This window comes from Ictidomys tridecemlineatus, chromosome 1 (assembly GCF_052094955.1).
Source record: "Ictidomys tridecemlineatus isolate mIctTri1 chromosome 1, mIctTri1.hap1, whole genome shotgun sequence".
NCBI classification, from domain to species: domain Eukaryota; kingdom Metazoa; phylum Chordata; class Mammalia; order Rodentia; family Sciuridae; genus Ictidomys; species Ictidomys tridecemlineatus.
In genome coordinates, this window is record NC_135477.1 from 75,608,384 (window position 1) to 75,634,154 (window position 25,771).

At 36.0% G+C, this 25,771-nt stretch overlaps 2 protein-coding genes and 1 pseudogene across 2 annotated transcripts; all 3 read left to right on the forward strand.

The window, feature by feature from the left end:
- The first annotated feature begins 1,663 nt into the window (after positions 1-1,663).
- LOC144366300 (large ribosomal subunit protein eL39-like) lies at positions 1,664-1,989 on the forward strand (annotated as a pseudogene).
- A 1,794-nt stretch (positions 1,990-3,783) lies between these two features.
- Or13a1 (olfactory receptor family 13 subfamily A member 1) lies at positions 3,784-4,852 on the forward strand. The gene has a single exon (XM_005329258.2). It carries the CDS (start codon positions 3,784-3,786, stop codon positions 4,768-4,770), a length of 987 nt encoding a protein of 328 aa, XP_005329315.1. The 3' UTR covers positions 4,771-4,852.
- A 10,777-nt stretch (positions 4,853-15,629) lies between these two features.
- On the forward strand, positions 15,630-16,586 carry LOC101962011 (olfactory receptor 6C4). The gene has a single exon (XM_005329259.1). The coding sequence runs from the start codon at positions 15,630-15,632 to the stop codon at positions 16,584-16,586; it is 957 nt and encodes a 318-aa protein (XP_005329316.1).
- Positions 16,587-25,771: the final 9,185 nt, after the last annotated feature.

A 25,771-nucleotide genomic window follows, 5' to 3' on the forward strand; every position in this document is an offset into this window, starting at 1 on the left:
GTTACTTTGATTTGCTTTTGACTTTCTAGTAAATAGGTTGCATAAGTTCAGCTTCAAAATATCTTTTGGATCTAAAGATGCACATTTGAAATTTTGGTATATTCTGAATTTTAATTTTCTGCTTCTGGAAATATCTATCTTCATTATATAATAAAAAGGCACTGGACTTTACATGGTGTTTGTGGAAATCTTTGAATCCTTTTAGAGATAAAACTAATGAAGTAATCAATTTTTTCTTCATTAATTAAGTACCTTGAAACAGTAATAATGCTCTAGTTGTGGAACCATGGAAAATAAATTGGAACTAAGATAAAATTCCATGAAAATAAATTTTATTCCATGTAAAATTCAATCTATTTTTAGGAAAAACTCAATTAAATAAACATTTTAATTTCAGGGATTTTGAGGGCACCTATTGTTTTTCTAAAGTGATAGAAAATCATCTATGATATATTTTTATTTTCTAGGAAGCTCGACCACCAAAATGTTTGATAAGTATAGAAAATAACCACTGCTTAAATATTCTGTTGCCTTGACTCTGGGGAGTGATTGTGTTTTATTTTTTTTTATTATTTGAACATATACTTGTTGATTGTTTTCTAAATTATTTTTCTTTCCCTTCAGATCCTTGGTGATAACTTAGTGATGCTTGATGAGAATTAAAGCCAATGCGATAGGAACCTCAAGGGAGAAAGTCTTTGTTATTTTCAGAAGAAGGAATGACTGCCTGAGGTCAGCAGAGACTTCATGGTCATTCTCATGGAAGGAGTCTCGGTCTCCTGATTCTTTGACCTCCCTATTGACCAACTGGAGGAGGAGACCATCTACCTATCCTAGAAATCACAGTGAGTGGGTAATTATCTGAGGGCTAGTTTGTTTCCTGAATGTGAATGGGTGTTTGAAATTTCCTTGTGCCCAGCACCTGTTAAAATCCTTCATTTATGTAGCAGATTCATTTAGGTTTTTTTTCCTAAGCTCACTCTAGAACCGAGTTAAAAGAAAACACTTGGTTTAAAGTTTTCTGTATCTAATAGGTCTTCTGTGCCCAGTGATGGCATGTGGCAGACCTGGCCCATGAATGTTCTTTAGGTTTAGGTTGGAGGCATTTGTCTTCTGCAGGAACAACTTTTGAACTACAACTCTGCTTTGTCCGTGATATGTGTTGTGGGAGTGCACCATGGTTACTGGGGGAGTCAGATGCTTAACATCCTACAGAGGATGTTAGTGGGAAGTGGAGAAACATCGATGGAGTCAAGCCAAGTCTTCCTTTGTAGCTGAACTCAGCTGTTTGGCCTCACAGTGGTCCCTGGGGATAAACGGGAATCATGCCCTGGGTCTTTGGTAAAGAGCAAAAAAAAAAAAAAAAAAAAAAAAAAAGTTATTTCACTAGATCCAAAACTCAAACTGAGGAAAAGTAATTATTCAGTTTTTTTTTTTTGTGTGTGTGTGTGTGTGTGTGTTTTGCCAAACAAAATAAAATCAGCTAAAGCATTTTGTGTTTATTTTTATTCAACAAAATTTTTGAGCTGTCCTGACACCTGGCTCCTGGGAAGACACCCAGATGGAACCCTGTGTTTCTAACAGTTGTTCTAGGTCATAATAATTCTATGCTTTTCTATTGAAAGAACAATTTATAGCTTATAAAAAGTGATGTGAGATCCGGTCCCTCACCATGTCTTCTCACAAGACTTTCAGGATCAAGCGATTTTTGGCCAAGAAACAAAAGCAAAATCGTCCCATTCCCCAGTGGATTTGAATGAAAACTGGTAATAAAATCAGGTACAATTCCAAGAGGAGACACTGGAGGAGAACCAAGCTGGGTCTATAAGGAATGACGTGAAATGGCGCACATAGTTATCAAAGCTATGATCATTTTGTCCCATCCACCTGAAAATGTCTGCCCTATCTGGATAGTGTCACAGAAGCTGTAGTACTGGTTTGAGTTGGTTTGCTAATAAATATGTGAAACATTTGAAAAAAAAAAAAAAAGTGATGTGACCCAAATTGTAGGTGATGTTTCTATAAGCCTCTTAATGTTTTCGCAGTAAAAGCATTTTTTGAAGTTTGACCAAAATTGGAATTCTGAATTTAAAATGAAAATGTTCTTGACTCTTCATGAGTAGACTTGAAAAGGGGAAAGCAGATGTGGTACCATGCTGGTTTTATCTTAACACAAAGTGTGCACTGTCTTGAGAATAGAACTCATAGAATAGAAATACACAGTTCTTTAGCATTATTTCAGCAAACATATTTGAATGCCAGGCACAGTTTTGGGGTCCATGAAGACTGCTAAGAGACAGATGGACACACACAACAACCTGAGAGAAAGAGCTGGGTAACTTGACCAAGCAGTGCAGTGTAATGCATCCTAGGAGACAAGTCAGTCTAGAATTCTGAGAGGACACAAAGGAGGGAAAAGCCTTTCTCCCCAGGAAGGAATGCTTTTAAAGGAAGGGACCTATGATCCACCTGGTTAATGAGAAGGAGGACATTTCTGATGAAGAGACTACAAGAACAGAAAGCCTACTGTGGCTAAGCGCTGTCAGCTGTGGTTTTGCGGGGTTAAAGACGGGTGGGAAGAGAGGCTGAGAGGGAGGTATCTCCAAAAGGACCTGATGGGAGCATTTATTCTGTCAGCACTGAGGAGTCTCAGAAGAATTGTTAGAAGGCTTAAATGATACACCTGCTTTTTAGAACGGTCATTAATAGAAAAATAAGAAAACAAATCGACAAAAGCAAGGAAGGTCAATCATAGTCCATTCCTATGAATCGAGCTCTGGTCTATCACTCACTTGATTTGTGTGTGCGTGTGTGTGTGTGTGTGTGTGTGTGTGTGTGTGCGTGTGCACTCGCGCGTGAGTTTTGTGTGTGTAATCATTTTAATAATTTTTATGCAAAAAAGTTATATGTGATATATATTTTACATATGTATTATTCTTAAACTCCAAATGCAATCCCATTGTGCACATTTTTCACTCTGTTTGTAAAAGTATCAGTAAAACACTTCTTAAGTACCATTTTATAACTGCAGAGCATTATATTGTATCAATATATCATAATAAACTTGCCTTTAAGAGTATAGATTGCTTTCAAATTTTCGATCATAAACAGTGCTGCTCTCACAGCTTGAAGGTGTTTTAAATTATTTCCCTAGGATAAATTTTCAGAGAGAAAAATTTTGATTCAAATGGAACTTGTATTTTTGTATGTTACTAGTGAAATAGTCTTTTTTATTTTGAATTGTGTTATTGGAATTATTTTTTTATTTCCTCATTTTTATTGGTGCATGATAGTCATACATATTCATGGGCTTTGTTGATATACATTCATACATGCACACAGTATAACAATATAATTTGGCCAATATCGATCCCAAGCATTTCCTCCTTCTCTCCCCGCCTCCCACCCCTTGATCCCTTTCCTCTACTGATCTCCCTTTGATTTTTAGGAGATCGACCCCCACAGTTGTTTTCTTTTTGCTCTCTAGCTTCTCCATATGATAGAAAACATACAGCCCTTAACCTCGTGAGTTTATTTCACTTAACATGATGGTTTCTAGTTCCATCCATTTTCTTGCAAATGCTATAATTTCATTTTAAAGGCCTTTGTCTTGCACCCTTACATGCTAGTCAGTGTCTTCCTTTTCTAACTTTGTGGATTCATAGATGATAAGAGTTGGATCATTGCTTTAATATGCATCTCTTTCAGGTAGAATGATGCTTTATGAGTAAACTTCTTTAAGATCTCTCGCATCTCTCTGTCTTTCTCTAGTCCTGAAATCACATGAAACTGTGGATGAAGATTCTCCTAATAGTCCCAGAAAACCCTCCCAACCCAGGGACCATGAGCAACAAGACAATGGTAACAGAGTTTATCCTGCAGGGCTTTTCGGAGCACCCACAATACCATGTACTCTTATTCAGTTGTTTCCTCTCCCTCTACTCAGTGGCCCTCACAGGGAATGTCCTCATCATCTTGGCCATCACCTTCAATCCTGGGCTCCACACCCCCATGTACTTTTTCCTGTTCAACTTGGCTACTATGGACATTATCTGTACCTCCTCCATCATGCCCAAGGCACTGAAGGGTCTGGTGTCAGAGAAGAACTTCATATCCTTTGGAGGCTGCATGGCACAGCTTTATTTCCTCACATGGTCTGCATCCTCAGAGCTGCTGCTCCTCACGGTCATGGCCTATGACCGGTATGCAGCCATCTGCCACCCACTGCATTACAGCACCATGATGAGCAAGGCATTCTGCAGCATGCTGGCCACTGGAGTGTGGGTGCTTTGTGCCTTCAACACTGCCATCCACACAGGGCTGATGATGCGTTTGAGTTTCTGTGGCCCTAACATCATTACGCATTTCTTCTGTGAGGTTCCTCCACTGCTCCTTCTCTCCTGCAGCTCCACCTATGCGAACAGTGTCATGATTGTCCTGGCTGATGCCTTCTATGGCATATTAAACTTCCTGATGACCATTGTGTCATATGGGTTCATCATTTCTAGCATCCTGAAGATGAGGACTTCAGAAGGGAAGCAGAAAGCCTTCTCCACCTGTTCATCCCACCTCATTGTGGTGTGCATGTACTACACTGCTGTCTTTTATGCCTACATAAGCCCTGTCTCCAGCTACAGTGCAGAGAAAAGCAAGGTGGCTGGGGTGCTATACACCATGTTGAGTCCTACCCTCAACCCTCTCATTTATACTTTGAGAAACAAGGAGGTCAAAGCAGCTCTTGCGAAGTTCTTCCCCTTCTTCAGACGTTAATTTGTGTTTTCAGAAGTTCTTTTTCATGGAGGCTGTAGTTTTAGTGAGAATTGACCTTCCTGTGGCGGGCGGGGAGGCGAGGTCCGATGAGCAAGTTTCTGGACTGAAGGTAAGTAAGCCTGTCTCTTTCACCCCTGCAGAATGTCTGCATAGATGGGCTCAGAATTTTTTGTCCCTAGATTGGCTGATGGAAGACTGGCTGGGTTTGTGCCCCCAAATTTGTGAGACATGGGGTCTCATGGTCTGACTCCAAGGTGCTTAGTTTGCAGGGAAACAAAGCTTCCTGGGAGAGGAAAAAATGCTCCTAGTGTTTTAGGCTTATAGAGTATGAAAATCTTCTTTTTTTCGTTTCTTTCAAATGTATTATGTTCAAAGTGTAAATTCTGAAATCACACCTAGAATACAGGTGTATGTGCCTAAGCAGGGTTAGGCAGGAAATAAAAAGTCCATAGCAAAACTGTCAGACTGAAGAATTGCTTTAGAGTGCCCACTAATCTCTAAGAAAACTTCTATTATCTTACATCAACTGCTTCCTTTGGAGACCCTTCAACTTAAAAAAAAAAAAGAATTAGTTTCTAACTGTAACATGAACTTTTGTTTCTGTTTTCTCTTTTTTTCTCACTGAGACTCAAGGTAAAACTGATTTGTAAGATCAGAACTTTGCCTTCAATGTAAAAATTCCAATTTTAATAACTGATGTGTGGCTTATATAATTGGAAAATTGCCCAAGATTTCTCATTCCTTGACTTTGTTCTCAGACCTTGAGGATCTGACCTACTTCATTGGCCTTGGGTACAGACAGTGGATATGATTCAGCTGTAATAATAGCTGTAATAGGAACATTGTAAGAAGGCACTGTTTTCCTCAAATCATTTCTCAATAAAACTGAGTGGACAAATTCTCTGTGCTCTGTGCTATTTAAAAAAAAAAAACTTTCCTAAAAAATCTACCCTTTTTATTATGATGACAGAAGCAAGATGTGAATGTTAAGCTGTATCTCTGGGATTGAACAAAAACATACTGTTGGCTGTTTTAGGTTGAAGTTGAGAGAAAAGTTACTTATTTGATTTGGAAGGGATAAGTTGTCTTTGATCCTTCAACCAGTATTCTCATTATCTTTTATTAGAAGCATATTGATAGGGGGCATGAAATTCAAGAATTTAATGAACTGTGACTGATAAATAGTTCATCCTACTTCATTGTGGGATTTCCCCAATTGCATGATGAAGCCCTCAGTTGTCTTAAAGAATTTCCAATTACCATAGCTTTGAAAAATATCAGCAAGGATTCAATTACTAATACGTTACTAATAGATTTTCAGCATGCCACAAGGAATATTTGTTGTTTTATTCCTCTAAGTTTCTTACAATTTTTATGGTTTCTACATTGAACTATTGATTTTAAAAGTAAGAAATACTTGGATAAGTACTGAGAGTTTAAGAGAGACAAATAAAAATATGACAAAACAGAAATATGAGATTTGATCTATATTCTTAGAAAGCGGTTTGCCCAGTTAAACAGATACCAGCACCCACATTATCAAGTACACAAAGAAAACACAGAGAGAGTCCTGCATTTCAGTCATAGAGCAATGGTGCTCTAGATGCTCAGAGAGGAAGGATGAGTGTGGAGAGAGTCCTGATCTGGAAGGTGGAAGATCTGTGTTCGATTCCAGACTCAGCCCTTTTGAGCCCTAGTTTCCTTGTAAGTTTGATGACAAAAACCAACCAATGCTGCCTGAAGAAAAAGATTCAAAGTGTTATTAAGACATTACTGTTGGTGAATGATCACTGCAGGTGGGAGTGGCTAAGGAAGCCTCAGTGTCACAGGCTCTGTGCCCTGCTGACTCCGAGTGTCTGCAGTGGCTGGGTGGGAAGGGTGAGAGAGGAAAAGTATGTGGGACCTTACAGATAGGGAATGTTGACAGCTGTAGACTTGGCTCTCAAAAAATGATCCGTTGGTGAGAAGCATTTGGGATGGGTAAAGGAGAAATCATTCCAGTAACTGCAAAAAGTAGATCTTATGTATCTTAGGAATTGTTGGCCTGATGAATGACACCATCTCTACTCAGAGTCCAAATGGGGATGTTCCCCTGCAGAGATGGATCGTCAACCTTTCATCCTGAGTGCTCTACTGGTTCCCCAAAGTCCACCTTCTTTCAGACCCAACACTTTTTTCCTTCACCTCTCCAAATAGGTTCACTTGAGTCTTTAGATTACTCCCTCTTTGCTTTGCTTCTCTCTCGTTCTTTGAAGCCCTATATGAGCAGCAGGCAGTCTCTGTAAGCTATCTTTGTACAGGTACATCCCTCACCACTGGATTGCGGTTTTGCTCAGTGTCTGCTTCTTAGAAACGTGTGTGTCCTTTTCCTCCAAAGGACCTAACAACTAGGACCAATTTTTTTTACATGTTCTTTTCTAGGAACTGGCTCCAATAACCTACCCAAGACACAAACTTCCTTTAACTGAGACAGAAATGAGCTCTTCCTTCCTTTAACTGAGACAGAAATGAGCTCTTCCTTTTCTATAATATTACCTCTTAAAACTTGTCCTGTGACAATGCAGACAAACTCATGACCCACAGGCAGCACTTCTCGTGTGGTTGCCAGTGACTTCATATTATCAAGTCTTCAAAAGGCACGTAAAGGAGGTGACAGAACTTCCATTTCACCCATATCTATACTCTTTGCCTTTGATAAATACATATCAGTCAAGAAAAGCACATCCTTTCTTGGAAAGAATCCCCAACCACAAACCTTGTTTTGGTCTTCCTCACCAGCAGACGTCTCCAAGTGGTGGAAATAAGATTGGTTTTCCAGAACCAGCAACCACACAGTGATGGGCCTGGCTGATGCAGACAGGATATGGTCTGCACTATACCCAGCTCCCTGTCTTTAAGCATGGAATGAGAAAAGGGTATGGACTCTTGAAGGCAATATGTCCTTATGCTGACTCCATGTCACATTCAAGAATCAAAGTGTGACCTTACCACTGAGCTACATTCCCCAACCCTTTCTTTTTTGTTGTTTCTTTTAGATATATATGACAGTACATTGTAATTTGACATTTTATACATACATGGTCTATAACTTCCCATTCTTGTGGTTGACATGCTGTGGAGTTTTACTGGTTTCGTATTTATATATGAACATAGGAAAGTTATGTCCAGTTCATTCACTGTCTTTCTTATTCCCATTCCCCTGCCCTTCCATTCATTCTCCTTTGTCTAAATCAAATGAGCTTCTATTCTTCCCACCCCACCTCCATTGTTGTGTGTTAGTATCATCCATATATAAGACAGAACATTCAGCCTTTGGTTTTAGGGGATTGGCTTATTTCACTTAGCCTGATAACTCTCCAGTTCCATCCATTTCCCAGCAAATATCATAACTTCAGTCTTCTTTATGGCTGACTAATATTCCATTGTGTATATATATATCACCTGCGTAGGCTGTGGATTGGATTCCCAGAACCATAAAAACAAACTAACAATAACAAATGAAAAAATCTCATTTGCAGCCTATAAAAATCTTATATTTAGAGTGAACTCTTATACAAAGTCATAACAGTATATCATGACATCTAGTATTCTAATTGTTATTATTTGAAAAAATAAAAATATCAGCACTCTTAAAGTGTGACTAGGTCTTGATTTGCCCTGTTTGGGAGTGAGCCAGCTCCAAGTCTTTGGCAGACCAGGATTCACCATGTATCTGAGTCTAAACTTCTTAGTACTGAGTTGTGTGTTCCCATATTCTGTCTTTTCCCTCTTTAACACTTAGACTATGAGAGATGAATCAAAAGAATGAGACAAATCAGAAAGCTTCTTTTTTTCTGATATATAATCAACATATGTGATGAGGTAGTACTATAAAAGTTTGCTTTCCAAAACGGAGCTTTCACCTATATTTACTCTATTAGACAGTAGAAAAACTCAGAGCTCAAATTGCAATACACCATCCACTTAGCTGTTCTTGATGCTAACTCACCTTCTCAACAGAACTTTTTTATGTCTCATTCTGAAGGCTCTTCGCATTGTTGATCATTTCCTTTGCTATGCAGAAGATTTTTAATTTAAAACTATCCCATTTATTGATTCTTGTTATTATTTCTCGAGCTATAGGAATCCTATTCAGGAAGTCATTTTTTGTGCCTGTATGTGGAAGTGATTCCTCTATATTTTCTTCTAGAACTTGTAAAGTTTAGTCTTGTGACTAAAATTTTAATCCATTTTGAGTTGACTTTTGTAAACTTCAAGAAGTAGGAGTCTAATTTTATTCTTCCCTAAATGAATATCTGATTTCCCCAGGACTCTTTGTTAAACAAAGTGTTTTTTATTTTCTCCAATGTATCTTTTTTGCACCTTTGTCAAAAATTAGATGACTGTAGCTTTGTGAGTTTTTCTGTGGTCTAAATATCTGTTTCTATTCTAGGACCATGCTACTTTTGTTACTATTTCTCTGTAGCATAATTTGAAATCAGGTATTGGGATGCCTACTTTATTTTCTTTGCTCAGGATTTCTTTGGTTATTCTGGGCCTTTTGTTCTTCATGTGGAATTTTAGGATTGTTTTTTAGTGCTGTGAGGAGTATCCATTGAGATTCTGATGAGGAATGCACTGAATGTGTACATCACTTTTGGTAATGTGTCCACTTAAAAATAGTAATTATGCCTATCTATGAGCGTGGTAGACCTTTTCATCCTCTTCAATTTTTTTCAACATTCTCCATTTATCCTTGTAGAAATTGTTGACCTGCTTTGTTAGATTTATTCCTAGAGTTTTTTTTAAAGATTTTGTAAATTGCATTATATTACTGATTTCCTCCTCAGTTATTTATTATTGTTGCATTATATTACTGATTTCCTTCTCAGTTATTTATTATTGGTGCATAGAAAGTGATTGACATTTGTATATTGAAAATGTATCCTGCTACTTTGCTGAATTTGTTTATCCACTCTAGAAGTATTCTGATGAAATCTTTGATCAAAAGTATAGGCTCATGTCATCTGCAAATAATTTGACTTCTTCCTTTCCTATCCCTATTTCTTTTATTCCCTTCTCTTGCCTAATTGTTCTGGCTACAGTATTAAGTACTGCATTGAATAGGAGTAGTGAAAGTGGAAAGCCTTGTTGTGTTTCTGATTTTAGAGGAAATGCTTTCATTTCTTCCCCATTCAGTATGACGTGCTTTGGAATTATCATATATAATCTTTTCTATGTTAAAGTAAATTCTTTTTATCCATAGTTGCTTTGGAGTTCTTTACCCTGAAGAGGTGTTGAATTTTGTCAAAGGCCTTTTCTGCATCCATTCAGATTACATAATTTTTGTTCTTTATTCTATGTGATGTGTCTATTAATTTGCATAAGTTGAACCATACTTGCATTCCTGAAATGAAACCAACTTGATTATAGTATATGATCTTTTTAATGTGTAGTTGAATTCTATTTGCTAACATTGTATTAAGATTTTTGCATCTATGTTCATCAAGGACATTGCTCTGTAGTTTTCTTTCTTTGACCATGTTCTTACCTGGTTTTGGTATCTGGGTGATACTATCTTTGTAGAATGTATTCAGAAGCATTCCCTCCCTTTCCTTTTCATGGAAAATTTCGAGGGTCATTGCCATTAGTTCTTGCTTAAATATCTGGTAAGATTCAGCTTTGAATCTGACCAGTCCTGAGCTTTCTTTGTCAGAAGCTTTTTGTTACTGCTTCATTCTCATTACTTGTTATTGATCTGTTTGGATTTTTAATATCCTGTTGGTATTGATATCTTCAGAGTTGGTTTTGTGTGTTTGAAATTCAATCATTTCTTTATAATTTTTCAATTTACTTGAGTGTAAGTTTTCAGAATAGTCCCTGTCATTCCTGATTTCAGTTGTGTCTATTTTAATATTACATTTTCATCTCTACTTATTTTAATCTGCATCTTTTCTCTCCTTTTAATTCGTTTGCTTAAGGGTTAATAGTCTTTTTTATATTTCAAAAAATCAACTCTTGGTTGGATTGATCTTTTGCATTGTTCTTTTACTTTCTATTTCATTAATTACTGCTCTAATCCTTATTATTTCTTTTTGTAAGCTCTAGAATTTACTTGTTCTTTTTTTTCTTGAGGTTCATTATTTGGTTGTTTGATATCTCACTTTTTAAAAATTTTTATTTGTGCATTATAATTGTTCCTAATAGTGAGGTTCATGTATTATGTTCATATGTGCACATAACATAATTGAGTCTATCTGCTTTTTTTCATGCAGGCATTCATCAAGTTTATATAGCTATAACTTCACTATTATAACTGCCTTCATTGTATCCCACAGATTTTGGTGTGTTGTGATTCCGTTTTTGCTTGATTCTAAAAGTTTTTTAAATGCCCACCCTGATTTTTTGATGACCCATTTATCCTCCAAAAGTATATTATTCAAGGAAAAAAAACTATAGACCATAGCCTTGATAAATTTGGTGCAAAAATCATTAATATGCTAGCAGAACTCCAATTCTTTGAATCATTCTAGCCTAGACACCAAATATGTAAATGAGGAAGCTTTTGAATAACTCTAACCTTGGCCATTATTTGCAACTGCACAAGAAACCCTAAGTGGTAACCACCTGATTGAGTCCAGTCAACTCTCAGAAACATAAGAAATAAAAATCATAAGAAATTTGTTTTATACCATTAAAGTTTGAGTCAGTTTTTCAGGAAGCACAGATGCTAATTGATGCCTTGTAGAAGTATAATTTCAGGACTATTTGGATAATGGGCTGGAGGAATAAATTTACTTTTTTTTCAGTGTAAAAGAAAGAGTAGGAGAAAATGCAGATAAACACGTTACAAATATATCATCTAATTATAATTACAATTTTCTCATTAAAAATTTGAGATGCAATTTGTATTTGTAGATTCACATGCCATTGTAAGAAACAATAGAGTGATCTCATGTACGCTGTATCTAGTTTCCTCAAAAAGTGACATCTTGCAAACCTATAGTACCTTATCACATTGATATGAGTCCAGCACAGAACATTTCCATTACCATTGAGGATGCTTCACGTTGCCATTTTATGATCACACTCATTTTTCTTTACATATTTTTTCATACTCTTACTATCAATATTTTAATGCACATTGTGTTTTGACATCACAGAGATTTTTAATCTATTCTACCAATCTTTATAATATGTATTTCAAGACCATTCACCTTTAGTATTATCATATAATTTTTGATGACTTAGGGCATAGTTTGCCATTTTTTCTTCTTTTCTATTTTTCTGTTTTTAATTTCCCTGTTTTCTTATTTTGAGAGGAGGGTACTAGGGATTGAACTCAGGGACACTTGACCACTGAGCCACATCCCCAGCCCTATTTTATATTTTATTTAGAGACAGAGTCTTACTGAGTTACGTAGGACCTTGCTTTTGCTGAGATTGACTTTGAACACATGAACCTCATGCCTAAGCCTCCCCAGCCACACAGCATGGTGTGTGCCACCATGCCAGGCAATTTCCCTGTTTTCTTTGTTTTTTCCTAGATTTCCAATTTTATTTCTCTATATCACTTTTGAGTGTATCACATTGTATAGCGAGTTTAGTGACTTTTAAAAAATGTTATTTATTTTTGTTTAGAGAACTTCCTAGGCCATTCTTTTTGGTTAAGCATGCTGATGACAGATTCTTATTTTTCCTTGATCTGAGAATGTTGGAATACTTCATTCCTGGAGAATGTCTTTATTTAGTATAGGATTCTAGTCACAGAATTCTATATACTGACAGTTCTTTCTTCAGCAGTTGAGCAATATTATGATACTTCTTTTTGAACTCTGTGATTGTTGATGAGAAATCCTTTGAATTTCTTTTCCACTTAGGAAGTATGTTGTTTCCCTTTTGCAGCATTAAAATGTTTTTTGTCTTTGATTATCAAATGTTTGCATTTTGTCTTAGTTTGGATACTTTGGTTTTATTATATGTGGGGTTCATCTACTTCCTTGAATGGGTTATGTCATATGCAAAATTTGGGAACATCTCTGACCTATTTCTCCTATGTTCTGAATACCAGACTCCAGGAACATGAATATTAAACATATTGTCCCTAGATCCATGAGATTATTGACTTTTTTTAGTGTCTTATCTTCCATTTGCTGAGTGCAGTTTCTATTGTTCTACCTTCTAGTTCATTTATTTTCCCATTTCCACCATTCCATTGTAGAGCCTATCAATTGAGTATTAAACTCTCATTTATTATATTTTTCAGTTTTAGAATTTTTATTTGATCCTTCTTTATTTCTTCTATTCCTTGATTGAAACTATTTTTTTCCTGAGACTTTTGATTTTAAAAAGTGTTTCATTATGTTTGTAATTCAATGAGGCATATTTATGTTGGCTGCTTCAAATACTTCAATATAATTCTAATCCCTCTGTCATAGCGATGTTGATGTCTATTGATTGTCTTTTAAAATTAAATATGAGATCCTCCAGGTTCTTGGTATTGCAAATAATTTTCAACTGAAATTAGGAATTTGGAGTATTCTGACACCCTGATACCTATTTAAATCTCATGCTTTATCTGACTTTCATTGACATTGCTTTGGCAGAGTAGGGGGAATTCCACTTCATTTCTTCTGTGCAGGGGTCCAGTTTCCACACTCATACTTTCATCCTCACCTTAACAACATGGTGCAGTTTGGGACTTTATAAACCCTGGGGAGATTAGATGTACCCCACTTTTAAAGATTTTCATAAAGATCAACTCAGACAAATATTTGGTCCATATTAATTTCATGCTGAATGATGAGAGAGTAGTAGTAATAATGGACTATTCACAACATGCCTGTTAGGGATCTCTCCCACCCACCAGGGATCTTCCAGGGACATTGGTCTCTAGGTGTGTTTGTTCCATCTTCTCCTAATGATGTCTGTTGTGTCTTGGCACTGCCCACTGTTCCTAGTGGATCCTGACTGGTGTCAAGAGACAGTACAAGGCTACACATATGTTGGGTTGAATTCCTACCCCTTTCATTCTACTCCCAGTGTGTGCAGGTAACCTCCCCAGTGTGGAGAAGTGGAGGACTGGCAAACCTATTGTGCTGGAATGCATGTTAGAGAAACACTATATGAGGAATCTGTTGTGGCCATCCTGTCCTTGAGTATTCATATGCCCCCAAAGTAGGATGTCCTGCCTGGGAAACTAATGCAAGAGCAGGAACAGGATGGAAGGCTGGGGGAACTGAGGATGCAAGGAGGGTATGAAAGCTTTTGGATTTCCAAACGAACTCGCTCCCAAGTTCCAGCAGAACATTTAGGAAATATATGTTTTTCTTTCCTCTTCAGGATCTCATCAGGCAAGATTTCCCCTGAGCCATCACTATGGATGATCCCAGTCTTGGAAAGTGAATTCATTGAAAGATGATTAGCAGAGGTGATCCACATGTTGAATTTTCACTGAGGCAAATTAAGGACATGTAAAATTCAAGTGTTTTTTCATTTAAATTTCATCTGCTGAGATCAGCATTTTAGTTTATTTGGAAGAGTAAAAGAGCAGAATATAGGTCTGTTTACTGTGAGCTTCCTGTGGTGAGTATGTGGATTTGGTGTGATTGGAGAATCTTGCCATTCATTCCTTGTTAACTGAAGTAGTTTATTTCTCCTTAAGCTAATCTCTCACACTAAAAATGTGGAAGCATTTCATTTAGTTAAATCAGACAGCTAGTTCTCTTATTTGACAATACTAGTTTACCAGAATCACAAAGGCTCACAAAAAGAAAATTTTATGAATTTTGAAGGGGAAAAAATAGGGGCTGGGATTGTGGCTCAATCATGCTTAAAATGATTCCCTCAGTTTGATCCTACACTACCTATAAATTTAAAAAAGCTATTGTGTCCAACTACAACTAAAATATATATACTTTTTTTAAAGACAGGGGATATTTATTGTACTTTGTAAATACCAGGAGGAAGAATGAGTCAGAAAATAATTGCTGAAGTCCAGTCATGCAATCCTTCTTTGTAGCTTATTTATTTATTTATTTATTTATTTATTTATTTATTTATTTATTTGTGGGGTAGGTATTCCATAAATATATGAACTAAAAAAATCAGAAGATAGAAATTCTCCTGTAGACTGACAAGGATTTAATTTGATTTAGCCTGAAGGATCTAAATCAAAATGACCTGGGTTGAATCCTCAACAATCTGATTAGAGAAGGTATGTGACTCCTTTAAACTAAATTACTCCAGAGGACTACAGTTGGAATCTCAGAAAGTTGTCCTACTCTCAATGTCCTGGGCTCTAATACGAAAATAAACAGTAAGATAGGATAAAGCTATATTTTAGGGTGATGGCAGACTTCCATGACCATGAGTGCATGATGTTCGCTTGCTGTGGTGCTGGACATCAAACCCAGGGCTTCACACATGCTAGAAAAACCTTCTACCATAACACTACACTCTTGACTCAGTTCATTTTAAATTATAATTTTCCTTTCACAATGTTGATTTCGTGGCTACATGATGTGCTATCTTATCAGAAATATTTTGCATGATCACCTATATAACTAAAGAGATGTACTTTTTCCCACTCAGCTATAAACTATGTAGAAAAATACAAATATTATGAGAAGCACACTATTCTTTATGAAAATGGGGAGCTACATGAACAGTTCTAACTTGTCCAGGAAGGATGCATGTATATAAAGATAGTCAGAGATTAAAATAACTTATTTTTACTTCACAGAGGGCAAACATCACCATATTAAAATCAATGTTTTAAAAGAATTAATAAGCCTAATTGCCATGCCTGGTTATATCACTTGTTCTTCATTCTTCAGTCATGACACTGCAAGATAGCTCAACATCAAGTGAGTGAAGAAATGGATAAGCTGGTGGAGGGGGAACTAAGTAACAGGACAACAGTGCATGAGTTCATTCTGGAGGGCTTTCCTGCAGTGCAACACCTGGGTCACCTCTTCTTCCTGGTGCACTTACTTGCATATCTGACCTCCATCATGGGAAACATGCTCATAATCACAATAATCTGGGCAGACCATCGTCTCCAGACACCTATGTACTTCTTCCTCAGCAATTTCTCCTTTATCGAGTGCTGCTTTATAACCACAGTTATTCCAAAATTGCTGACCATCTTTCTGTCAGGGAGACAAACAATTTCCTTTGCTGCCTGCTTCACACAAGACTTCATCTTTCTTTTTCTGGGAGCAACTGTATTCTTTCTTCTGTCTGTGTTATCCCTGGACCGATACCTGGCCATTTGCAAACCTTTGCATTATCCCACTATCATGAACCCAAGGATGTGTTACCTTCTGGTTGCTTCCTGCTTAGCTTTGGGGTTCTTCTTCATGGTGGTCCCAGTTGCAATGCTTTCCCAGTTAACCTTCTGTGGCCCCAATGTCATCCCTCACTTTTTCTGTGATTTTGGACCTCTGACAAATCTCTCCTGTTCTGACACCAGATCTATTGAAATATTGTTCTTCAACCTTGCTTTTTTCGTCCTTGGCTCATCCCTGGTGATAACCATCATTGCATATAGCAACATAGTAGTCACAATCATGCGTCTTCCATCTGCCAAGGAGCGACAAAGAGCTTTCTCCACCTGCTCTTCTCACCTCTTGGTCCTCTCACTGATGTATGTCAGTTGTGTCTTCATATATATAAAACCAAACCAAGCAAGCAGGCTGGACTCCAACAGAGAGGCTGCTCTTGTGAACACAGTGGTGACCCCATTGCTGAATCCTTTGATTTACACCCTGCGCAACAAGCAGGTCCACCAGGCTCTGAAGGATGCTCTGTCCAGGGTGAAATTGCAGAAATAGAACCACAATCTCAGAGGGGGAATCCCTTCTACTTCGAATATAAATTCTAATTCATGTCTTCTACACAAATCTCCTAATATGTCAGTTTTTCACGTTCTACTTCTTTATTTTTAAAGTAAGGGCTAATTTATTCAATAATCCAATCTAAAAGCTCTAATAGTCCTTACATTGAAATGACAATATCTTCCTAAACCTTTTTATCAGTTTTAAATCAGTAGAACTTAAAGAGTTTTCATGGACAACCACATATGCATGACTTTATTTGTTGCATGAGAAATCTTAAAAGTGGAAAGATGTGGTTTCAAGTATGTAATTGTGGTAAGAACAAGTGGACAGAAGGAAAATCATTAGTATTAAGAATATCGAAATGATTCAAGGACATATGTAACATGTATTTTGAAGGAAATTTGCATCTGCATAGCTTGCGCGATAGCAATAAATTACATAAAATACTCATACAATTGTTTTCAATACTAACTATTCTGTATATACATAGAAATTATCACAGTTCCAGTTCCCAAGTGATGAAGGCATATAAATGTCTCTAGCTTGACCTGAAAGTTCCCATCGATTTTGTTGTTTTTCAAGACTGATTTCAGTACCTGAAGACTTAAAGATAAAGGACAATATCTGGTGCCTAGTAATGCAATTTAGAAAAACTCAGTAGAAGAAGCAAAATGTAGTTTGTTATAGACAGAGAACCAAAGAAAGAAAATGGAATCCTCACAATGAGATATTAGTGAATTTGGGGGTTGACATATATTTTCATTATATTTATTGTGGTGGTAATTTCACAGGGGTTTAAATCTGTTCACCTAGACACCTGGGCCTCAAGGATGTCAAAATATAATAGAGTAGAGTTCATTATTTACCTAGGAGACCTCAACAAAATATTTTAAAAGGCAATCAAGCTGATTAGAATGGAATATCAAAATTCTCAATTCAAAATAAGATCGGAAAGAAGAATCAAATGACTGTAAAATAGAGAGTACATGTGGAAACATGTAGATAATAGAGTTAAAGCTACTTTTATGACAATGGCATTAAGTGTAAATGGATAAAGCACACCAATTAAAAGGCAGAGGTTATAATACTGGGTGTAAAGGAGAACTTCAGTATTGATTAAAAGCACAACATCCAAACATGTAGTGAGACAGAGGTTAAAATGAAAGGAACTCAAAACCAGTCAAAAGAAACCTGATATGAGTATAGTGATAACAAATTTAAAAAAATTCATAACAAGGCTTTTTATACAGGTTAGTAGGTTAATATATAAAACAAAGGAGTTAAATAACCAAGGGTACATAATAATGAGCCAGGCTGGGTGGTGCACACCTATCATCCCAGCTTCTTGGGAGGTTGAGGTGGAAGGATCAGAAATTAAGACTAGCCTGAGCAACTTAAGGAGACTCTGTCTCAAAAGTAAAATAATAGGGGCTGGGGATGTGGTTCAAGCGGTAGCAAGCTCGCCTGGCATGTGTGCGGCCCAGGTTCGATCCTCAGCACCACATACAAACAAAGAAGTTGTGTCTGTCAAAAACTAAAAAATAAAAAAAAAACTAAAATAATAAATATTGGCCTACAACTGAGTTATAGAGCATTTGCTTACCATGTACATGTCTCTGTGTTCCAAAAACACAGGATACAAAATCAATCTCTCTCTCTCTCTCTCTCTCTCTCTTTCTCTCTCTCTCTCTCTCTTTCTCTCACACACACACACACACACACACACACACACACACACACACATACACATATGTACATAATGATAAAGCTTAAATATACTTGAAAGAAAAATTGGAAGAATTAAAAGTAGAAATAAAAAATATCCATAGCCACTGATAGAGGTGTTAACATCACTGATTCAGTAGTTTATAGTGAAAACGACAAAAACTTTAGTAAAGGTATTGAAGATTTGTACAACTCTCTTGACTAAGTGGATTTAATTGATAATCACAATTATATTTCACATTGCAGAATACACATTATTTTTATGGGATATGGGAATGTCACCAAGATATATTTCATAGTGGGTATCTTGAAATATTTTGAAGGCCTGAAAATATGGAGAATATGTTCTCTAATCACAACTAAATTAAATAAGAAATCAATAACAATAATTAATCTAGAGGATTATCAATATTTGGATATTAACAACTGTCTAAATTTCATTGGAAAATATGCTGCAAAAAAATTACAGTAGAACTTACCAATATTTCTGGACTATAATTTAAAGTAATAGTTATTTAAAAAGAAGAAAGTATAAAATGAACTATTTATGTTTTTAACTTTTAAAGGTAAGAAAAGGAAGTTAAATACAAAGTAGGCATGGAAGCTTGTATAAACATAAACTTGTAGATGAAAACAATTAAATAGAAAACAAAAAAAGGAAAAATTCATTCTTTGAAATGATTCTTAAATTTTATCAAAATTTAGTAGAACTCACTAGAGAAAATGCGATGGAAAAAATTGAATATTGTGTCAAGAAAGACAGGGCACATCACTACAAACCGTACATATACTAAAATGATAATAATGTAATATTATGATCAACTTAAAGCTAATAAATTTGGAAGGTAAAATGAAATGGACTATTGCCTTCAAAGATACAACTGACCAAACACAAGAAGAAACAGATTGAAACAATTTTTGACACAAGACACAGGAAATTCTAGTGCAAGAAATTAGGCAAGAGAAGGAAATAAAAGGGAAAAAATTGGAAAGGAAAAAGTCAAAATATTACTGTTTGTCAATGATAAGTTCCTATACTTAAAGAATCCAAAAGACTGCTAGAGCTAATAAACAAATTTGGTAAAGTATCATGGTACAAAATCAACACACCAAAATCAATAGCTCTCCTGTATACCATCAACAAATATGCTGAGAAAAAAATCAGAAAAACACTTCCATTCAAAATAACTTCAAAAAGAAAATGAATAAAATACCTGAGAATTAATTTAAGCTAAGAGATGAAAGGCCTATACACTGCAAACTACAGATCATTGAAGAAAACTTCAGACAATGGAAAGACCACCCATGTTCATGTTGTTCATGAATAGGCAAAATTAATATTTTAAAATGGTCTTAGTACTAAAAGCAAATTTTGCATTCAATGCAATCTCTATAAAAATACCAATAACATTCTTCACAGAACTAGAAAAACTTGAGTAAAATTCATTTGGAAGAATAAAAGACACAGAATTGCCATTGCAATATGTTTATAATTTTTTATTTATTTTAATTAGTTATACATGACAGTAGAATGCATGTATGCACTTTGATGTATCACACATAGATGGGATGTAATTTCTCATTTTTCTGAGTGTACAAGTTGCAGAGTCATATTGGTCATGCAGTCACATATATACACATAGTAATAATGTCTGTTTCCTTCTACTATCTTTCCTATCCCCACAGCCCCTCCTCTTCCCTCTCAACAAATCCCTCTCCCTAATCTATGGTATTGCTATTCTTTTCTAGTGCACCCTGTCTTATTGTGCCAAAGTAATATTGTGGGAGGCCATCCTTGCACGTGATTTGAGTTACCTCCCTGGCTGGGTGAGAGGCGCTTAGGCACATCTTATGTCCAGAGCTTTCCCCAGGTCCCAGGGCTTGTCCGTGTGGAGGCGTGTCTGGCCACTACCCGGAAGACCCAATCATCATCCCTGACCTTAGGATGCTGCCCCCTTAATCTTCATTACATGGAATCTCCCCAGAATTTTTTGTTTCCCAATAAAAGTCCACTCCCTGGCGTTTTCTCTCTCTGTCGCTAGCTTAAAATTCAGTAAACTAGCTACCATAATATGTGGCTGGAGGCTGTCCTGGAGCTGGTTTCAAGGTAATTAGAGTCTTGTCTCTTTAATTCAAAACTCCCTAGAGATTTCTCATGTTTCAAACCTTCATTCGTGAAGCCAGTGCTGGTCATGGGCTAAACAATATTCATCCAGAAAAGCAATGAATATCTTTAAATTATTTAACACAGCTAGAGTAACAAAAAGCGCATGCATGCTACTGGCACAAAAACAGACACCTTGACCAACCATACTGAAGACACAGAGACAAAACTCACACATACACAGTCATCTGATCCTTGACAAAGTTCCCAAAAACATACTTTGGATAAAAGACTGCCTTTTAAACAAATGGTACTGAGACAACTGGTTGTCCAGATGTAGAAGAATGAAACTAGAACCTTGTCTCTCATCCTGCACAAAAATCAACTCAAAATGGATCCAGGACCTTGGCATAGACCAGAAACTATGCAACTTCTAGAAGAAAATGTGAGGTCAACGCTCCAACTTTTAGATACAAACAACAGCCATCTTAATAGGGCCCCAAAAGCTCACTAAATAATGCTAAGAGTTAATAAATTATATATAATTAAATTAAAAATCTCGTCCACAGCAAAGAAAACAATTAGAAACATGAAAAGAGAACCCAAGGAATGGGAGAATGTCTTAGCCAGCTACTCTTCTCACAGAGGATTAAATATCTAGAATACATAAAGAGCTCAAAAACCTTTACAACAAAAATTCAAATAACACAATTAATAAATGGGCAAATGAATTGAACATCTACTTCTCAAAATAAGGCATACAAATGGTAAACAAATACATGAAAAATAGCTCAACATCATTAATAGTTAGAGAAATGCAAATCAAAACAACACTGAGATTTCATCTCACACCAGTCAGAATAGCAGTCATTGAGAATACAGATACTAATAAATGATGGAGAGGATGTGCAGGAAAAGAAATATTTTCACACTGTTGGTGGGACAGTAAATTATTACAACAACTAGGAAATCAGTATGGAGTCTCATCAAAGACTAGGCATGGAACCATCTTATGACCCAGCCATATAACTCCTTGGTATTCATCCTAAAGGTTTACAGTCAGCATACTACAGTGATATAAACATACCCATGTTTATAGCACAGTAGACAAACTCTGGAACCAGATTAGATATCCATCATTGGATAAATGGATAAAGAAAATGTGGTATATCTACACAATGGAGCTTTATTCAGCCTTAAAAAAAAAAAAAAAACAAATAATGGCATTTGCAAGATGAATGGTGGGACTAGATATCATCACATTAATCCAAATAAATCAAACTCAGAAATTTAAAGGTCATATATTTTCTCTCAGATGTGAAAACAACAGAGAAAAAAGAAAAAACAAAGCGGGTGGATCAAAGGGATTAGTGGAGAAAAGAGATCAAGGAGTGAGTTTCAATGAGGGATGCAGAAAGTGCTGGAAGTGATATTGGCCAAATTATATTGTTGTTATGAGCATGTGTGAATATGTAACAACAAGTCCCATCAATATGTCCAACTATAATGCACCAATTAAAAATTATTAAAGAAAAAATACCATCCTGCAAAGAAAATCCCAGATGTGACTACTGTATATCATATTAAGAAAATATTTGGTAAGTATTAAAAATAATAATAGAAATACAGCAGGAAGAAATGTTTATGAATTACGTTAATTGAGACAGTGTAGGATTTTTTTTTCCTTTTTTTTGACACTGGAGATTGAACCCAGGGGCACTCAACCACTGATTCACATCCCCAGCCCTATTTTTTATTTTATTTAACTGTGTCTCACTTAATTGATTATTGACTCGACATTCCTGAGGCTGGTTTTGAACTCATGATCCTCATGCCTCATCTTCCACAGCCACTGAGATTACAGATGTGTGCCACCATGCCTGGCAATTTCCTTGTTTTCTTTTCTTTTTTCCTAGATTTGTATTTTTATTTATCTATAGCACTTTTAAGTGTATCATTTTGTATAGCTAGTTTAGTGATTTTTTTTTTACATATTATTTATTTTTGTTTAGGGAACTTCCTTTGGCCATTCTTTTTGGTTAAGCATGCTAGTGATAGATTCTTATTTTTCCTTTATCTGAGAATATCTTAATTTATACTTCATTCCTGGAGAATGTTTTCACTTTATATAAGATTCTGGACACAGGAGTCTATATACAGAAATTTATTTCTTAAGTAATATTGTGAAATTTCTTTCTAAACTCCATGGTTTTTGGTGAGAAATCCATCACAATTTGAATTTCTTTTCCACTTAGAAAGTGTGCTGTTTCCTTTTGTAACATTAAAATATTGTTGTCTTTGATCATCAAAGGTTTGCATTTTGTCTTAGTTTGGATACTTTGGTTTTATTCTATTCGGGGTTCATGTATCTCCTTGAATGGGTTATGTCATATGCAAAATTTGGGAAAAACTTCCACCTGTTTCTCCTGTGTTCAGAACTCCAGACTCCAGCATCATCAACATTGGACATTTTGTCCCAAGATCCATGAGATTCTTTACTTTTCTTTTCTTTTCTTTTTTTTTTTTTTTTAGGTTCTTATGTTCCTTTTGTTGAGTTTAGGTTCCATGGTTCTACCTTCTAGTTCATTTATTTTCCCATTTCCTCAACTCCATTGTTGAGCCTATCAATTTAATTTTAAACTCTCATTTAATATATTTTTCAGTTTCAGAATTTGTATTTGATTCTTTTTACTGCTTCTGATCCTTAACTAAAACTATTTGTTTCCTGAGAGTTTCTATTTAAAAAAAAAAATTGTTTCATTCTGTTTGTAATTCAATGAGGCATTTTTAAGATGGTCGCTTCAAATTCTTGCTTCAAATTACCCCTGTCATATAGATGTTGGTGTCTATTGATTATCTTTCTAAATTAAATATGAGATCCTCCTAGTTCTTGGTATGGAAAATGATTTTCAACTGAAATGGGCATTTGGGGTATTCTGACACTCTGATACCTATTTAAACCTCATGCTTTATCTGACTTTCTTTGACATTGCTTTGGCAGAGTAGGGGGAATCCACTTCATTACTGCTGTGCAGGAGTCCAGTTTCCGCACTCATACTTTCATCCTCACTTTAGCAACATAATTCAGTTTGGGACTTTTTAAACCCTGGGGAGATTAGATGTACCCCACTTTAAAAGGTTTTCATGAAGAACAACTCAGACAAATATTTGGTCCATATTAATTTCATGCTGAATGATGAGAGAGTAGTAGTAATAATGGACTATTCACAACATGCCTGTTAGGGATCTCTCCCACCCACCAGGGATCTTCCAGGGACATTGGTCTCTAGGTGTGTTTGTTCCATCTTCTCCTAATGATGTCTGTTGTGTCTTGGCACTGCCCACTGTTCTTAGTGGATCCTGTCTGGTGTCAAGAGACAGTACAAGGCTACACATATTTTGGGTTGAATTCCTACCCCTTTCATTCTGCTCCCAGCCGTGCAGGTATCCTGCCCAGTGTGGAGAAGTGGAGGACTGGCAAACCTATTGTGCTGGAATGCATATTAGAGAAACACTATATGAGGAATCTGTTGTGGCCATCCTGTCCTTGAGTATTCATATGCCCCCAAAGTAGGATGTCCTGCCTGGGAAACTAATGCAAGAGCAGGAACAGGATGGAAGGCTGGGGGAACTGAGGATGCAAGGAGGGTATGAAAGCTTTTGGATTTCCAAACGAACTCGCTCCCAAGTTCCAGCAGAACATTTAGGAAATATATGTTTTTCTTTCCTCTTCAGGATCTCATCAGGCAAGATTTCCCCTGAGCCATCACTATGGATGATCCCAGTCTTGGAAAGTGAATTCATTGAAAGATGATTAGCAGAGGTGATCCACATGTTGAATTTTCACTGAGGCAAATTAAGGACATGTAAAATTCAAGTGTTTATTCATTTAAATGTCATCTGCTGAGATCAGCATTTTAGTTTCTTTGGAAGAGTAAAAGAGCAGAATATAGGTCTGTTTACTGTGAGTTTCCTGTGGGTGAGTATGTGGATTTTGTGTACTGGAGAATCTTGCCATTCATTCCTTGTTAACTGGAGTAGTTTCTTTCTCACACTAAAAATGTGGAAGTATTTCATTTGGTTAAGTCAGCCAGCTAGTTCTGAGATCTGGGAATACTAGCTGACCAGAATGACAAAGGCTCACAAAAGAGAATTTTATGAATTTTAAAGGCAAAAATTGGGGCTGGGATTGTGTGGCTCAGCAGTAGAGAGCACGTCACACCTAACGTGAGTGAGTTCCTCGGTTTGATTCTCAGGACTAAGTATAAATTAAACAAAGGTATTGTGTCTACCTACAGCTAATATATGTTTGTATATGTATATATATATACACAAAATTAACTATATATATATATATTAAAAACTGAGGGATTATTTATTGTACTGTGTAAATAACATGAGGAAGAAGACGTCTGAAAATAATTGCTGGAGTTGCTGTAGACTGAGGTAAGGATAAAATACTTAGATTTTACTGATGTATTGAAGGCTATAAAACAAAATGGCTTGGGTTGAATCCCCAACAATCTGATTAGAGAATGTATGTGACTTCTTAAACTAAATTTTCAGAGGGCTACAGTTGGAAACTCAGAAAGTTGTACTATTAACAATATTATGGCCCCCTAATATGAAAATAAACAAACAGTAAGACGGAATAAAGCAATATTTTAGGGTGATGGCAGATTTCCATGACCATGATTGCATAATGTTTGTTCTCTGTGGTGCTAGACATCAAACCCAGGGCTTCACACATGCTAGAAAAACCTTCTACCATAGAACTATACTCATTGCCTCAGTTCGTTTTAAGTTATAATTTTCCTTTCATGATGTTGATTTGAGGGCTGCATGATGTGCTATCTTACCAGAAATATATTGCATGATCAAGTATATAACTAAAGAGATGAATTTTTTCCAACTCAGCTATTAACTATGTAGAAAAATACTAATATTGTTAGTAAAACACTATTCTTTAGAGAATGGGGAGCTACACGAACAGCTCTTACTTGGTCAGGAAGGATGCATGTATATAAAGATTGTCAGAGATTAAAATAACTTATTTTTACATAACAATGGACAAAAATCAACATATTAGTTACAATGTTTTAAAATAATTAATAAGCCAATTAGGCTTATTAATTATTTTAAAACATTGTAACTAATATAGCAACTAATATTGCATATAGCAACATAGTAGTCACAATCATGCGTTATTTTACATGTTCCTCATGTAAAATAACGCATTTTACATGTTATTTTACATGTTCTTCATGTAAAATAACGCATTTTACATGGTTATTTTACATGTTCTTCATGACAATGCAAAATAGCTCAACAACAACAGGTGAGTGAAGAA

Bases quoted from the DNA above. Each gene is read 5' to 3' on its own strand.
- LOC101962011 (XM_005329259.1), top strand. From the start codon at position 15,630: ATGGATAAGCTGGTGGAGGGGGAACTAAGTAACAGGACAACAGTGCAT.
- Or13a1 (XM_005329258.2), top strand. From the start codon at position 3,784: ATGAAACTGTGGATGAAGATTCTCCTAATAGTCCCAGAAAACCCTCCC.